This window comes from Carcharhinus amblyrhynchos, chromosome 3 (genome assembly GCF_965287045.1).
Source record: "Carcharhinus amblyrhynchos chromosome 3, sCarAmb.v2.hapA, whole genome shotgun sequence".
NCBI lineage: Eukaryota > Metazoa > Chordata > Chondrichthyes > Carcharhiniformes > Carcharhinidae > Carcharhinus > Carcharhinus amblyrhynchos.
In genome coordinates, this window is record NC_137326.1 from 346,391 (window position 1) to 364,358 (window position 17,968).

The window sequence follows — 17,968 nt, forward strand, 5'->3', positions numbered from 1 at the left end:
AACTGTGATCAGTGCTCCTTCCATTCACATTGTCAGCCACTTCAGGTCTTGAACAGCAGGTTAGGTGTAAGGATTCACATTTTAATCAGTAATCTCTAAACTGTCTGTGCTTTATATGCTCTGTCTGAGGCCAGAACTCTCCATTCACCTGATGAAGGGGCTAACCCCGAAAGCTTGTGAGTATTATCAAATAAATCGGTTGGACTAAAACCTGGTGTTGTCAGACTTTTTACTGTGTTTACGCCAGTCTAACGCCGGCATACCCACATCATTGTGCATTGAGACAGGATTAATTGATAACTTCACAGTGAAGGCACCCTGGGTAGAGGCAATCATATGATTGCATTTGACATTCAGCTTGAAGGGGAGAAGAGTGCATACCAAACTAGTATTTTAAACTTAAATAAGGGCAACTCTGAGGACATGAAAGCTAAAATGAACTGATTAATGTGCTTAAGGAATAGATCAACAGAAGTCAATTGGCAGATATTTAAAAGCATATTCCAGAATACACGGAATTGACACATTCCAATGAGAGAGGGCCCATCATCAGTGAGCAACTAAAAAAAGTTAAAAACACTATTAAACTTAAAGAAACAGAATATATTTGCACAAAGATGAGTGGTAGGTTAGAAGACTGAGAAAAAAATTAAAGTATAACAAAAAGATGGGGGGGTGGTGAATTAGAGTACGAGTGAAAGCTAGCCAGCAATATAACTACAAATAAAACAAGGAAAAGTACAGCAAAGGATCAGGCTCTTTGGCAAGCTCATGTGGATCATGATCAGGAAGGTGGGTTGAAATGTATCTACTTCAATGCAAGGAGCATCCGGAATAAGGTAAATGAACTTGGAACGTGGATTGGTATTTGGGACTCTGATATCACGGCCATTACGGAGACATGGTTAGAACAGGGACAGGAATGGTTCTTGGCAGTTCCAGGGTATAGATGTTTCAGTAAGAGTAGGGAAGGCGGTAAAAGAGGTGGAGGAGTAGCATTGTTAATCAAGGATAGTTTAACGGCTGCTGAAAGGCATTTCGAGGGCAATCTGCCAACTGAGGTAATATGGGCTGAAGTTAGAAATAGGAAAGGATCGGTCACGTTGTTAGGAGTTTTCTACAGGCCCCCAAATAACAATAGAGATATGGAGGAGGAAATGGCAAAGCAGATTATGGATAGGTGTGGAGGTCACAGGGTAGTTATCATGGGTGACTTTAACTTTCCAAATATTGATTGGAACCTTTATAGGTCGAATAGTTCGGATGGGACACTTTTTGTACAGTGTGTGCAGGAGGGTTTCCTGACACAATATGTGGATAAGCCAAACAACAGGTGGGGTCACATTGGACTTGGTACTGGGTAATGAGCGATGAAGCAGCAGGTGTGGATACACTGGGAGCTGTAGTCACGGACCTGCACGCAGGCGGCTCGGGGCTGATGGTCGTTTTCCACTGACCGAAGCAGGCGTGGAACTCGGCGTCTACCTGGGCAACTGAGCAGTCCTCTTCAGGACCGCATTGCTCACCTCTGCAGAATGAGGAAGGGGCTAGAAAAGGTGCCGTGCCCTAAACATTACCTGCTTCACTACACCCTGGCCAGTTTACTGCGGCTGGCGGGGATCCCATCTTGCGGCCGAACAAACAAAACACAAGGTGACACCACTCATCATTGGCACTTGGAACATATGCACGCTTTTGGACAACCCTACAGCAGACAGACCAGAGAGAAGAACAACCTTAGTTGCCAGAGAGCTTGCAAGATACAACATTGACATTGCAGCCCTGAGTGAAACTCGTCTTGCCAACGTAGGTCAGTTGACTGAAACTGGAGGTGGATACGCTTTTTTCTGGAGCGGCAGTGATGAGCGTTGTGATGCTGGAGTTGGATTCACCGTCAGGAGTCACCTTGTTCAGAAACTTGATAGTCTACCCAAGGGTGTGAACGACCGACTTATGACATTACAGCTTCCGCTACAGAACAGAAGTCAAGCCACCCTGATCAGCGCCTATGCCCCCACAATGAACAACCCGGATGAGATGAAAGACAAGTTCTACAAAGAACTCGATGCCCGACTATCAGCAGTGAGCAGTACCGACAAGCTGATCTTGTTTGGCAATTTCAATGCAAGAGTAGGGTGTGACTCTGCAATGTGGCAGGGAGTCATTGGGAGGCATGGAGTGGGCAAGTGTAACAGTAACGGCCTACTCTTAATGAAGACCTGTGCAGCACACGACCTCCTCATCACCAACACAACCTTCTGTCTGCCTACCCGTAACAAGACCACCTGGAATCACCTCCGCTCTAAGCATTGGCATCTTATCGACTATGCCATTGTCAGGAGAAAAGACAGAGTGACCAAAGCCATGTGTGGTGCTGACTGCTGGACAGATCACAGGCTCATTGTCTCCAAAATGAGGCTCCGCATCAGACCCAAGAGGCGACCACAAGGAAGCAAGGTTATGAAAAGAATCAATGTGGCCGAGCTAAAGAAGCCCAGCATAGCTTCAGCACTGGCTGAAGACTTAGAAATCAAGCTTGCAGGCAGCGCTGAGGATGACTGGGAACACTTCAGGGAAGCTATCCATACATCTGCGCTGAAGATGCTCAGGTCCTCTACCTGCAAGCAGCATGACTGTTTGGATGAGGATGATGAGGAGATATAGGCTCTACTTGTTGAAAAGCACCGTCTTCATCGGGCCAGTCAGAACGACCCATCTTCAGCTGCCAAGAAAAATGCTTTTACCAGTGCTCGCAGGACAGTCCAGAATAAACTGCGTAAATGCAGGATGTCTGGCTGAGCGCCAAGGCAGATGAAATACGCTGACAGAAACAACTTGAAACGGTTCTATGAAGCCGTCAACACTCTCTCTCTACAGACCTCAATTTCTCGGGAGATTCCCCCCTCCTGAGTACAGATGGTACAACTCTCATTACAGAGAAGGCTCAGATCCTGCAGAGATGGGCTGAACACTTTGAAGCCGTCCTCAACCGACCGTCATCTATTAACGATGAGGCAATAGACAGGATTCCCCAGGTTGATATCAACAGCACCGTGGATGACCCATCAGTAGTAGCCGAAGTCACGAAAGCTGTCAGCCAGCTATCCAGTGGCAAAGCCCCAGGGGCAGATGCCATACCTGCAGAGATCTATAAAGCTGCTGGTCCTGCACTTATCGAGAAGCTCACCGAGTTGTTCCAGTCCTTTTGGAAGCAAGGATCCATTCCTCAGGAACTTAAAGATGCTTCCATCGTTCACCTCTACAAGAAGAAGGGCAATCGGCAAGTATGCGACAACCGCTGAGGAATCTCACTGCTCTCCATCGCAGGAAAAACCCTCACAAGAGTCCTGCTAATTCGTCTGGTCACTCATCTAGAGCTGGGCCTGCTTCCAGAGTCACCGTGTGGCTTCTGCAAAGGTCACGGGATTACTGACATGATTTTTGCTGCGCGCCAACTTCTGGAGAAGTGTCAGGAGCAGAATCACGAGCTCTACACAACCTTTGACGACCTTGCAAAGGCCTTCGATACTGTAAGCCGACAAGGCCTGTGGAGGATCATGTCCAAGTTTGGCTGCCCTCCCAAATTCATTCAGATGGTACGCCAGTTCCATGATGGCCAGAGTACTGGATGGCGGAGAATCCTCTGAGGCATTCCCAGTCACCAATGGCATCAAACAGGGCTGTGTGCTCGCACCCACACTGTTCAGCATGATGTTTACTGCCATGCTGAAAGATGCCTTCCAGGACAGTGTTGCTGGAATCAGCCTCAAGTACAGAGTGGATGGGAAACTCTTCAACCTGAGGAGACTTCAAGCTATTACCAAAGTGAAGGAGACTGTTCTGAGAGATTTCCTCTTTGCCGATGACGGTGCTCTGTATGCTGGCTCAGAGCCAGGGATGCAAGTCAGTATGGACAAATTTTCCACGGCTTGTGACAACTTTGACTCACCATCAACATTAATAAGACCGAAGTCAGGCACCAGCCTGCTCCTCATGCACCCATGATCACAATCAAAGGGCAGTAACTACAGGAAGTGGACCAGTTCACCAGTCCACAAAGGCTGTCAAGCTTACAAAGCAAGGTGTATTGCTGACGCACAACTTAAGCATGAGCTGCGCAAGTCCAGAGCCACCAGTGCAACAACTACAATGTCTACACAAGTCTGTCCAATATGTGCCGGGACATTCCGTGCCCGAATTGGCCCTGATCAGTTATCTTCAGACACACCGCAACCAGCCTCAAAATGACTAATGGTGTCGAGGTCCTCATCGATGATGATGGACAAACAAACAGCAGGAGGGTTTCCTGACACAATATGTGGATAAGCCAAACAACAGGTGGGGTCACATTGGACTTGGTACTGGGTAATGAACCGAGCCAAGTGTTAGATTTGTTTGTGGGAGAGCACGTTGGAGATAGTGACCGCAATTCGGTGTCTTTCATTATTGCAATGGAGAGGGATAGGGTCACACGGCAGGGCATGGTTTATAATTGGGGCGGGGTAATTATGATGCGATAAGGCAAGAATTAGGGAACATAAGATGGGAACAGAAACTGTCAGGGAAAGGCACAAATGAAAAGTGGAGCTTGTTCAAAGAACAAATACTGTGTGTCCTTGATAGGTATGTCCCTGTCAGGCAGGGAGGAAATGGCTGAGTGAGGGAACCATGGTTCACAAGGGAGACTGAATGTCTTGTCAAGAGGGAAAAGGAAGCGTATGTAAGGATGAGAAAACAAGGTTCAGTTGGGTCGCTTGAGGGTTACAAGGTAGCTAGGAATGAGATTAAAAAAGGGCTCAGGAGAGCTAGAAAGGGGCATGAGAAATCCTTGGCAGGTTGGATCAGGGAAAACCCCAAGGCTTTTTACTCTTATGTGAGAAATAAAAGAATGACCAGGGTGAGGTTAGGGCCAGTCCAGGGTAGTAGTGGGAACTTGTGCATGGAGTCAGAAGAGATAGGAGGCGATGAATGAATATTTTTATTCAGTGTTCACAAAGGGGCCAAATTTTTGAGGAGGAGAGTGTGATACAGGCTGATAGGATGGAGAAGGTAGATGTTCTGAGGGAAGATGTATTAGCAAATTTGAAAAACCTGAGCCAGATGGGATATATCCTAGGATTTTTGGGAGGCAAGGGATGAGATTGTGGAGCCTCTAGCTTTGATTTTTGGGTTCTCACTGAACACGGGGATAGTGCCAGAGGACTGGAGATTGGTGAATGTTGTTCCTCTATTCAAGAAAGGAAATAGGAATGACCCTGGTAATTATAGGCCAGTTAGTCTTACTTTGGTGATCGGTAAGTTAACAGAAAAGGTCCTGAGGGATAGGATTTATAACCATTTTGAAAGATGCAGTCTAATCCAGGATAGTCAGCACAGATTTGTGAGGGGTAAGTCTTGCCTCACAAATTTGATTGAATTCTTTGAGGAGGTAACTAAGTGTGTAGAAGAAAGTAAAGCAATTGATGTCGTATACATGGACTTTAGTAAGGCATTTGATAAGGTTCCCCATGGTAGACTCATGAAGAAAGTAAGGAGGTGTGGGATAGAGGGACATTTGGCCGATTGGATAAGTAACTGGCTGTCTCATAGAAGACAGAGGATGGTGGTGGAGGGAAAATTTTCAGACTGGAGACCAGTTACCAGCGGTGTACCACAGGGATCAGTGCTGGGTCCTCTGCTATTTGTGATTTTTATCAATGACTTGGAAGAAGGGCTGAAGGGTGGGTCAGTAAATTTGCTGATGACACCAAGATTGGTGGAGTAGTGGATGAGGTGGAGGGCTGTTGTAGGCTGCAAAGAGACATTGATAGGATGCAGAGCTGGGCTGAAAAGTGGCAGATGGAGTTTAACCCTGATAAGAGCGAGGTGATTCATTTTGCTAGGACAAATCTGAATGTGGATTACAGGGTCAACGGCAGGGTTCTGAGGAATGTGGAGGGACAGAGAGATCTTGGGGTTCATATCCACAGATCTCTGAAGGTTGCCACTCAAGTGGATAGAGCCATGAAGAAGGCTTATAGTGTGTTAGTGTTTATTAACAGGGGGTTTGAGTTTAAGAGCCGTGGGGTTATGCTGCAACTATACCGGACGTTGGTGAGACCACATTTGGAATATTGTGTGCGGTTCTGGTCACCTCACTATAAGAAGGATGTGGAAGCATTGGAGAGAGTGCAGAGGAGATTTACCAGGATGCTGCCTGGTTTGGAGGGTAGGTCTTATGAGGAAAGGTTGAGGGAGCTGGGACTTTTCTCTTTAGAGCGGAGGAGGATGAGAGGCGACTTAATAGAGGTTTATAAGATGATGAGGGGGGGATAGATAGAGTGGACGTTCAGAGATTATTTCCTTGGGTGGATGTAGCTGTTACTAGGGGGCATAACTATAAAGTTCATGGTGGGAGATATAGGAGGGATGTCCGAGGTGGGTTCTTTACTCAGAGAGTGGTTGGGGTGTGGAATGCACTGCCTGCTGTGATAGTGGAGTCGGACACTTTAGGAACTTTCAAGCGGTTATTGGATAGGCACATGGAGCACACCAGAATGATAGGGAGTGGGATAGCTTGATCTTGGGTTCGGACATAGCTTGGCACAACATCGAGGGCCGAAGGGCCTGCACTGTACTGTTCTATGCTCTATGATGCCCTAACTAAACTAAAAAAAACTTTCTGTCCTGACTTGGACTGTATCTCCCTATTCCCTTCCTATTCGTGTACCCATCCAGGTGCCTCTTAAATGTTACTAAAGTGTCTGTTCCCACCACCTCCTCTGGCAGCGTGTTCCGGCATCCACCACTCTGCGTGAAAAACAACCCCCTGTACATCTCCCTTAAACTTACCCCATCTCACCATGAACCTGTGCCCCCTTGTAATTGACACTTCCACCCTGGGGAAAAACCTCTATCCACCCTGTCTATGCCTCTCATCATTTTGTAGCGCTCTATCAGGTCTCCTCTCAACCTCTGTCTTTCCAGTGAAAACAGTCCTAGTTTATTTAACCTCTCCTCATCGTCAACATCCTTGAGACCAGGCAACATCCTGGTGAACTTTCTTTGCAGTCTCTCCAAAGCTTCCACATCCTTCCAGTAGTGTGGTGACCAGAACTGCAAACAAAAAGGTTCTGTAGATATTCAAATAAGAGTAAACCAAGTGAGCATTTGTTCTGTAGTAAGTGCTGCTGGGGAACTGGTAATGGAAAGTAGAACTATGGTTGAAAAGGTTAAGGCTCATGGAATACAAGGACAGGTATCTAGATGGATTGATAACTGGCTTGGTAATAGGAGACAGAGAGTAGTAGTGGAAGGGTCCTTTTCTAGCTGGAGGTCTGTCACTAGTGGTGTGCCGCAGGGCTCAGTACTGGGACCTCTTCTATTTGTAATATATATAAATGACTTGGAAGAGGGAGTACGTGGTGTGATCAGCAAGTTTGCAAATGACACTAAGATGGCAGGATTGGCGGACAGTGAGGAGCAGTGTCAGGCAAGACAACGGGATATAGATAGGCTGGTATATTGGGCAGATAAATGGCAGATGGAATTTAATCCTGATAGACGTGAGGTGATGCATTTTGGGAGAAATAATGCAGGGGGGAGTTATATGATAAAGGCTAGACCTATAAAGAGTATAGAAATGCAGAGGGACCTGGGGGTGCAAGGGCACAAGCCTTTGAAGGCGGCAGTACAAGTGGAGAAGGTTGTGAAGAAAGCTTATGGTATGTTAGCCTTTATAGGAAGGGGTATAGAGTATAAGAGCTGGAGTCTAATGTTGCAGTTGTATTGAACATTGGTTAGGCCGCATTTGGAGTACTGCGTCCAGTTCTGGTCACCTTACTACCAGAAAGACATGGAGACCCTGGAGAGAGTGCAGAGGAAGTTTACCAGGATGCTGTCTGGTATGGAAGGACTGGGTTATGAGGAAAGATTGGGCAAATTGGGGCTGTTTTACAAAGAGCAAAGAACAAAAACAGCCCGGGAAACAGGCCCTTCAGCCCAACGAGCCCGCTCCGCCATTTTAACATTACCAGTCCCCCCTCCACCCATGACCCTTATCTATGCTTATGGCATTCCACATTGAGGGAAAACTAATTTAGGGACAATTTATTACTTCCAATCAGCCTAACAGCACATCTTTGGGGTGTGGGAGGAAACTGGAGCACCCGGAGAAAACCCACGCAAGCACGGGGAGAATGCGCAAACTCCCACAGACACCAGCCCAAATCCATGTGTCTGCACAGCAATCAGCGATAGTCACTGAGCTGTCATGTTGCCCAGCATCTGGTCCAGTTTAAGCACACACTAACGACATGAAGCACTAGGCTATTCTCGAACAACCAAGAGCAGCCCAAGTACGACCCATCGTGTGTACGCCCCTTGTTGGACACAAGGTGGACCGACTTATAACCTGTGAATTAAAAGAGAAAAACATTAGTATCATTCCACATCCTTATACATTACCAGGGATGTCCCAAGGCTCCTGAACCTTATTTAAAACAATCTCCTATATCCTCCCATCTCCAACCCACTCATGTGCCTGTCTAAGTTGCTCTTAAACAACTCCAGCGTGCCTGCCTCCACCACCTTGCTTGGCAGAGCATTCCATACCCCCGCGACCCTCTGTGTGAAAAACCTCCCTCTAACATCCATGTTATATCTCTCCCCCCTCACCCTAAGCCCATGGCCCCTTGTACTGTGCATTTCTAACACAGGAAATAGCTTACCACTGTTTACTCTATCTATACCCTTCATAATCTTCTACACCTTTATTAGATCCCCCCTCAGCTGCCGTCTTTCAAGGGAAAACAGCCCCAATCTGCTCAATCTTTCCTCATAACCCAGTCCTTCCATACCAGGCAGCTTCCTGGTAAACCTCCTCTGCACTCTCTCCAGAGTCTCCACGTCCTTCCAGTAGTAAGGCGACCAGAACTGGACACAGTTCTCTAAATGCAGCCTAACCAATGTTCAATACAACTGCAACATTAGACTCCAGCTCTTATACTCTATACCCCTTCCTATAAAGGCTAACATACCATAAGCTTTCTTCACAACCTTCTCCACTTGTACTGCCACCTTCAAAGACTTGTGCACTTGCACCCCCAGGTCCCGCTATGTTTCTATACTCTTTATAGGTTTACCCTTTATCATATAACTCACCCCTACATTCTTCCGGCCAACAGGATTAAACTCCATTTGCCATATATCTGCCCTTATATTTTCCCTTGAAAGACGGCGACTGAGGGGAGATCTAATAGAGGTATATAAGATTATGAAGGGTATAGATAGAGTAAACAGTGGTAAGCTTTTTCCTAGATTGGAAACGCACATTACGAGGGGCCACGGGCTTAGGGTGAGGGGGGTGAGGTATAATTCGGATGTTAGAGGGAGGTTTTTCACACAGAGGGTCGCGGGGGTATGGAATGCTCTGCCAAGCAAGGTGGTGGAGGCAGGCACGCTGGAGTTGTTTAAGAGTAACTTAGACAGGCACATGAGCGGGATGGAGATGGAGGGATATAGGAGATTGTTTTAAATAAGGTTCAGGAGCCTTGGGACGTCCCTGGGAATCAATTGATTCCTATGGACCTTCCAACATATTTTCTGGCTCACTTGTTTTACTTTTGAGCTTCTGGGGATTCCCTTAAATGTTTGTATAAGGATGTATATTGATGTTTTTCTCTTTTAATCCACAGGTGCTTCGGTCCGCCTTGTTGTCCAACAAGGGGCGTACACGTGATGGGTCGTAAGAGGGCTGCTCTTGGTTGTTTCGAGAGTAGACTAGTACTTCACGTCGTTAGTGTACGCTTAAACTGGACCAGATGCTGGGCAACACGACAGCTCAGTGACTATCACTGTTTGCTGTGCAGACACATGGATTTGGGCCAGTGTCTGCGGGAGTTTGCGCATTCTCCCCGTGCTTGCGTGGGTTTTCTCCGGGTGCTCCAGTTTCCTCCCACACCCCAAAGATATGACAAATTGTCCCGAAATTAGTCTTCCCTCAATGTGGAATGCCATAAGCATAGACAAGGGTCATGGGTGGAGGGGGGACTCACAATGTTAAAATGGCGGCGCGGGCTCGTTGGGCCGAAGGGCCTGTTTCCTGTGCTGTGTTGTTCTTTGTTGACACATTAATTCAACAAGTATTTTACATTTGTCTTTACTATTGAGGACACCAGTACATTACAGAAATAGCAGTAAAGCAGGAAAGGGAAGAGAGGGACTCAGGATAATTACAATCACCAGAGAAATAATATTAAGCAAATTGTAGCTCTTTTGGGCTTACAAATCCTCGGCTCCATAAGGAATTCACCCTAAGGTCTTGGAAGAAATGATTAGTGAGATAATTGATTTGATTTGATTTATTATTGTACGTGATGCATTGATTTTAATTTTCCAAAATTCCCTAGATTCAGGGAAAGTTTTATTACATTGGAAAATAACAAATGTAACTTCTTTATTCAGAAAGGGAGACAGAAAGCAGAAATCTATAGGCCAGTTAGCCTAACATGTCATCAGAAAAATGTTAGAAGCCATTATTAAAGATGTTATAGCCGGACACTTGGGAAAAATTCAAGGCAATCAGGCAGAGTCAACATGGTTTTGTGAAAGGAAATGATATTTAACCAAATTATTCAAAGTTTTTGAATTGATTTATTATTTGATTTGTTATCACATATATAACCATACAGTGAAAAATCTTATTTCTTGCATGCTCTACAGAGCATACTATTCATAGAGAAGGAAATGAGAGAGTGCAGAATGTAGTGTTAGTCATACCTAGGTTTAGAGGAAGATCAATTTAATGCAAGATAGGTCCATTCAAAAGTCCGATGGCAGCAGGGAAGCTGTTCTTGAGTCAGTTGGTATGTGATCTCAGACTTTTGCATCTTTTTCCTGATGGAAGGTGGAAGACCGGGGTGTGTAGGGTCCTTAATTATGCCGGCTGCTTTGCCGAGGCAGCGGGAAGAGTAAACAGAGTCAATGGACGGGAGGCTGGTCTGCGTGATGGATTGGGCTGCATTCATGACCCTTTGTAGTTTATTGCATCTTGGGCAGAGCAGGAGTCATACCAAGCTGTGATGCAACCAGAGAGAATGCTTTCGATGGTGCATCTGTAAAAGTTGCTGACAATTGTAGTCGACATGCCAAATTTCCTTAGCCTTCTGAGAAAGTAGAGGCGTTGGTGGGCTTTTTTAGCTATAGTGTCGGCATGGGGGCAACCAGGACAGGTTGTTGGTTATTTGGACACCTAAAAAAACTGAAGCTCTTGACCATTTCTACTTCATCCTTGTTAATGTAGACAGGGGCATTTTCTCCACTACACTTCCTGAAGGCAATGACAATCTCCCTCATTTTGTTGACATTGAGGGAGAGATTATTGTTGTCACACCAGTTCACCAGATTCTCTATCTCATTCCTTACTCTATCTCATCATTGTTTGAATCTGACCCACTGCGGTGGTGTCATTAACAAACTGAAAATCGAGTTGGAGTGGAATTTGGTGTATGAGGAGTATCGTAGGGAGCTGAGAACACAGTCTTGTGGGACACCTGTGTTGAGGATGATCATGGAGGAGGTGTTGTTGCCTATCCTTACTGATTACGGTCTGTGAGTTACGAAGTTCAGGATCCAGTCACAGAGGAAGGAGTCACATGTGCTGTGGATAAAAATGAGCTGGTGATGTTCTGTACCTAAATTTTCAGAAGACAAAGTGCCACATGAAAGGCACTTGCATAAAATAAAAGATCATAACATGTGGGTAAGGTATTGGCATGAATTGTAGTTTGTCTGGCTAACAGGAAATAGATCTTGGTAGATGTGATGAGTAGTATACCACTGGAGTCAGTGCTGTGGCCTCAACTTCTTACAATTTATATCAATGGCTTGCATGAAGGGACTGAAGTTATGATTGCTACATTTGTAGAGAGTTGTAGAGGTTGTACAGAGTTGTTTTTCAAACTGGAGGCCTGTGACCAGTGGTGTGCCTTTGGGATCAGTGCTGGGTTCACTGTTCTTTGTCATTCACATTAATGATTTGGATGAGAATTATAGGGTACATGGTTAGTAAGTTTGCAGATGACACCAAAATTGGTGGCATAGTGGACAGTGAAGAAAGTTATCTCCAATTGCAACAGGATCTTGATCAATTGGGCCAGTGGGCTGACGAATGGCAGATGGAGTTTAATTTAGACAAATGCGACATGATGCATTTTGGCAGATTGAACCAGGACAGGACTTACTCAGTCAATAAAAACATAGAAAAACTACAGCCTGATACAGGCCCTTTGGCCCACAAAGTTGTGCTGAACATGTCCCCACCTTAGAGATTATTAGGCTATAGAAACATAGAAAAATGACAGCATAATTAATGGTACAGTTAATGGTAGGGCATTGGGGAGAGTTACAGAACAAAGCGATCTTGGGGTACATGTTCATAGCTCCTTGAAAGTGGAGTCACAGGTGGACAGAGTGGTGAAGGCGGCATTCAGCATACCTGGTTTCATCGGTCAGAACATTGAATACAGGAACAGGGACGTCTTATTGAAGTTGTACAAGATATTGGTAAGGCCACACTTGGAATACTGTGTGCAATTCTGGTCACCTTGTTAAAGGATATTATTAAACTAGAAAGAGTGCAGAGAAGATTTACTAGGATGCTACTGGGACTTGATGGATTGAGTTATAAGGAGAGGCTGAATAGACTGGGACTTTTTTCTCTGCAGCTTAGGAACCTTACAGAGATCTAAAAGGTAATGAGGGGCATAGGCAAGGTAGATAGTCAAAATCTTTTCCCCAGGGTAGAGGGTATAGGTTTAAGGTGAGAGGGGGGAGATACAAAAGTGTCCAGAGGGGCAATGTTTTCACACAGAGAGTGGTGAGTATCTGGAACAAGCTGCCAGAGGTAGTAATAGAGGGGGTACAATTTTATCTTTTAAAAAGCATTTACGTAGTTACATGGGTACAATGGGTATGGAGGGATATGGGCCAAATGCAGGGAATTGGGATTAGCTTAGGGGTTTTAAAAAAAAGGGCAGCATGGACAAGTTGGGCCAAAGAGCCTGTTTCCATGCTGTAAACCTCTATGGCTCTATTTGCTGACAACACAAAGATAGATTAGAAAGTAAATTGTGAAGAGGATATAAAGAGGCTACAAAGGAACATAGGTTAAGTGAGTGAGAAAACATAAGAACATAAGAAATAGGAGCAGGAGTAGGCCATCTGGCCCTTCGAGCCTGCCCCGCCATTCAATAAGATCATGGCTGATCTGTCGTGGCTCAGTTCCACTTTCCGGCCCTCTCCCCATAACCCTTAATCCCCTCTCTTATCAAAAACCCATCAACCCGCGTCTTAAAAATATTTAGCGAGGCAGCCTCCACCACTTCAACGGGTAGAGAATTCCAGAGATTCACCACCCTTTGAGTGAAGAAGTTCCTCCTCAACTCCGTTCTAAACCGCACCCCCTTTATCTTGAGGCTGTGCCCCTTAGTCCTACTGTCTTTTTTGAGCGGGAAGAGTCTCTCCACCTCTATCCTATCCATCCCATTCATTATCTTATACGTCTCAATGAGATCTCCCCTCATTCTTCTAAACTCCAACGAGTACAAGCCTAGTTTATTCAGCCTCTCCTCATAGCTCAACCCCCTCAACTCCGGTATCAGCCTAGTAAACCTCCTCTGCACTCCCTCCAAGGCCAAAATATCTTTGCGCAGGTGTGGCGCCAAAAACTGCACACAGTACTCCAGCTGCGGCCTCACCAATGCCCTATACAGCTGCAGCAAGACCTCCCTACTTTTATATTCAATCCCCCTCGCTATGAAGGCCAGCATCCCATTCGCCTTCCTGACCACCTGCTGCACCTGCAGGCTGGGTTTTTGCGACTCAGGCACAAGGACCCCGAGGTCCCTCTGCACCGTCGCCTGCTGCAGTTTTTCGCCCCGTAAGTAATAGTCCTTCCTACCATTATTCCTATCAAAGTGGACCACCTCACACTTGCCAACATTAAATTCCATTCGCCATTTCCTGGCCCATTCACCCAGCCTATCTAGATCCTTCTGCAGACTCTCCACACCCTCCGCACAATTTGCCGTTCCCCCAATCCTGGTGTCATCAGCAAATTTCGACACCCTGCACTCGGTCTGAGAGATGGACTATAATGTGGGCAAAGTTGATATTGTGCATTTTGGCAGCTAGAATGAAAATGTTTATTACCAAAATGGTGAGACTTTGCAGAGCTCTGACAAGCAGAAGGATCTGGGTGTCTTAGTGCATGTTCACAAAAAGCTACAGGTGCAGTAATTAGGAAAGCTAATAGAATGTTAATGTTTATTGTGAGGGGTACTGATTACGAAACTAGGAAGGTTATGTTTCGGTTGTAAAGGATATTGGTGAGACCACATCTGGATTATTGGAGTGTTGGTCTCCCTATTTAAGGAAAGATGTAAATGTGTTAGAAGCTGTTCAGAGAAGGTTTACTGGACTAATATCAGGAATGGGTGGGCTGCCTTAGGAGGAAAGATTGGAGAGGTTAGATTTGTATCCATTAAAGTTTAGAAGAACGAGAGGTGACTTGATCAAAAAATTTAAGATCCTGAGGGGACCAGGGTGGATGTAGAGAGGATGTCTTCTCTTGTCAAAGAATCTAGAACTTGGGGTCACTGTTTAAAAATAAGGGGTTGCTTATTTAAGACAGAGATTAGGGAAATGTTTCTCTGAGGATGGTGAGTCTCTGGAACTCTCTTCCCCAAAAGGCAGTGGAAGCAGTCTTTGAATATTTTAAAACCAGAGCTTGATAGATTCTTTATCAAAAACCCACGCAGACATGGGGAGAATGTGATTATCAGAGGTCGGCAGAAATATGGGGTTGAAGTTACAATCAGATCAGCCATTATCTTATTGAGTGGCCAAATAGCTCAAGGGGAAGAGTTGCCTCCTACAGCTCCTAATTCAAATATTTGTATGCTCTGTGAAATTCTTGAGACAACTTACCATCCTGGAATCACTTCTGTGGCTCTGATGTCATCTGATTTCCTAACGAATCTCCTTTCACTATTTAATGAATGGCAGGAAACTGGGTAGCTCAGAGGAACAGAGGGATTTTGGGATAATTATTCACAGATCCCTGAAGGCGACAGAACACATTAATAGGATGGGTCAGAAGGAATATGGGACACTTGCCTTTATCATCACAAGTTCACTTATATTAACACTGCAATGCAGTTATTGTGAAAAACCCCTAGTCGCCACACTCTAGCACCTGTTTAGGTACACAGAGCGAGAATTTAGCAGGCTGTGGGAAAAAACTGAGCATCCGGAGGAAACCCACGCAGACACAGAGAGAACTTACAGACTCTGCACAGACAAGAGATCCAAGTCTGGAATTGAACCTGGATCCCTGGCATTGTGAGATGGCAGTGCTAACCACTGTGCCACCATGGTGGCCACAGTGGTATAGAGTATAATCCTCATGGAATCATAGAATCCTGTAGTTCAGGAGGAGGTCATTCGGTCAATCAAGCCTCCAGCATCAAGCCCACCATGCCATATCCCCATAACTCCACGTATTTGCCCTGCTAATTTCCCCGATACTAAAGGGCAATTTAGCATGGCCAATCCACCTAACTTGCACACCTTTGGAGTGCGGGAGGAAACTGGAGCATCTGGAGGAAACTGGATCTGGAGGAAACCCTCACAGACATGGGGAGAATATGGAAACTCCAGACAGTTATTTGAGACTGAAATTGAACCCGAGTCCCTGGCTCTGTGAAGCAGCAATGCTAACCACTGTGCCACCCCAAAAGATCAAGGAGATAATATTAGATTTGTACAGAGTGTTGGTTGGGTCACAGCCTAACTTAGGGCAGCGTAATGCCACACTGGTTAGCGCTGCTGCCTCACAGAACCAGGGACCCGGGTCAATTTTGTTTGTTCTTTGTAATTCCTGGCTTGGGTCACTGTCTGTGAGGAGTTTGCACGTTCTCCCCATGTCTGCGTGGTTTTCCTCAGGGTGCTCCGGTTTCCTCCCACAGTCTGAAAGATGTGTTGAATAGGTGCATCTGCCATGTGAAATTCTCTCTCAGTGTATCCGAACAGGCGCCAGAATGTGACAAGGGGATCTTCACAGTAACTTCACTGCAGTATAAAAAGATGATCACTTGAAAAATCACAACATTCAAGGATATGGGACAAGTGCAGGAAAATGGGATCAGTGTGCCTTTAGTGGTAGATATTGTTAGTTTAAGACAGAGATAGATAGGTTCTTGACTGATAAGGGGATCAGGGGTTATGGGGAAAAGGCAGGAGAATGGGAATGAGAAAAATATCAGCCATGATTGAATAGTGGAGTAGACTCGATGGGCCAAGTAGCCTAATTCTGCTCCTATGTCTTATGCTCTTATGTAGACTTGATGGGCCGAAAGGCCTCTTTTGCATTGTACGACGCTATGACCCTATCCAACTGAGGTATATAAGACGCTAAAGTGGATCAACAGAGTAGATGTACAGTGAATGTTTCCTCTTGTTGGACATCCTAGAATGAGAGACCATATTTTTTGGCTAAGGTTTAAAACAGGAACGAGGAGGAGTTACTTCATTGAAAAAGTCATCAATCTGGAATTCTTTCCCCCAGTGTGCAGCAGACGCTGGAACACCAAAAAAATTTGAGAAGATAGATAGTTTTTTAATTACTAGAGGATGAAACGTAATGGAAGACGAGCAGGAAAGTAGAGATTAGGCTGAGAAGCCATGACCCTATTGAATGATGGGACAGGCTTGAAAAGCTGTATTGCCTGCTCCTGGTTCTAATGAGGAAATTCTACTACAATGAGAGGCTGAGCAAATTGGACTTGTTTTATTTGGAATTTAGCAGAATGGGGGGGGGCGAATCTCATTGAAACCTGGGGTTTGACAAGGTGGACAGAGAGATAATTTCTGCTGGTTGGGGAGGCTAAAACACCACGGCACACTCTCAAGATAAGGGGCCAATTATTTAGAACTGAGATGAGGAGAAATAACTTCAGACAAAGGGTTGCAAATATTTAGAGTCATATAGTTGACTATACTTAAAGCCGAAATAGACAAATCTTTGGTAACTCAGGAGATTAAGAGATATGGAGAGCAGGTAGAAAAGTAAAGGTGAAGGCCAAGATCACCATGACCATATTAAATGATGGAGCAATCTGTATGAACCGGATGGTCTAGCTCTGTTCCTATTTTGTGTGCTCTTACATCACTGTTGTTGTGGACTGGTATGTTCTGGGCTTGCCCATTTTTTGCTACAGTCCAATGTTTGGTTGTTGGGATCAGTGGGACAGTTTTGTGACTATGTTTTTTGTACTAACAGAGCAGGAAGGTGCAGTTGCTCCTTCTGTCTTCAGCAGCATGAGAACGGGACAAGAGACAGTGTTTACAAAGGGAGCCGACGATTCGCCAAAGAGTGTCTTCAGTAAATGAGAAAAGTTCAGCATCCAACAACATTTGATCTTAAAGTAAAAACAGCTGTAAGCTAATTTTATGAAACCTCAATGTTCTTCCTGACGTGAAGAAATCCTGTTTATTTTTATATAAAATAAAAAAATAAAGTCACTTCCTGATTCAAAATCCCACTGAACAGGTGGACTTAAATTCTGAAGGTATAAAGTGTCTGGATGAGAAAAAAGCACCAGATTAGAAAACAAGATTACATTGTCAAAATTCTTCAAATGAACAAACAATTTGAGGTTTGTGACTCCAATCAATGCTGCTCGTTTGTTCTTCAGTCACCCTCTGTTTTAAGCTACTCTTGATCTTCAATCAGATCAGTTGGACAGCACAAATCCAATCTGCAAACCGAGAGCTGGTACAATGCATGGCCTACACATTAAGTATTTCTAAAAACAAGGTGCTCAGGAAAAATATGAAACTGAGAAAAAGAGAAGTGGTATTAAGGAGGACATTGCAGTGCTGGGGAGAGAGTTTGTCCAGAGGAGTCAAGGATAACATTAAATATTTG

The 17,968-nt window shown here is 45.1% G+C and overlaps 1 protein-coding gene across 1 annotated transcript in view; it reads left to right on the forward strand.

Annotated features, from left to right (window-relative positions):
• The window catches only part of stimate (STIM activating enhance), a 222,650-nt gene extending 204,940 nt beyond the window's left edge, over positions 1–17,710 (forward strand). Inside the window, exon 11 of the mRNA XM_080218591.1 lies at positions 17,321–17,710. Coding sequence (XP_080074717.1) covers positions 17,321–17,430 — 110 coding nt within the window. The 3' untranslated portion in view covers positions 17,431–17,710. The remainder of the gene's footprint in view (positions 1–17,320) is intronic.
• The last annotated feature ends 258 nt before the right edge of the window (positions 17,711–17,968 follow it).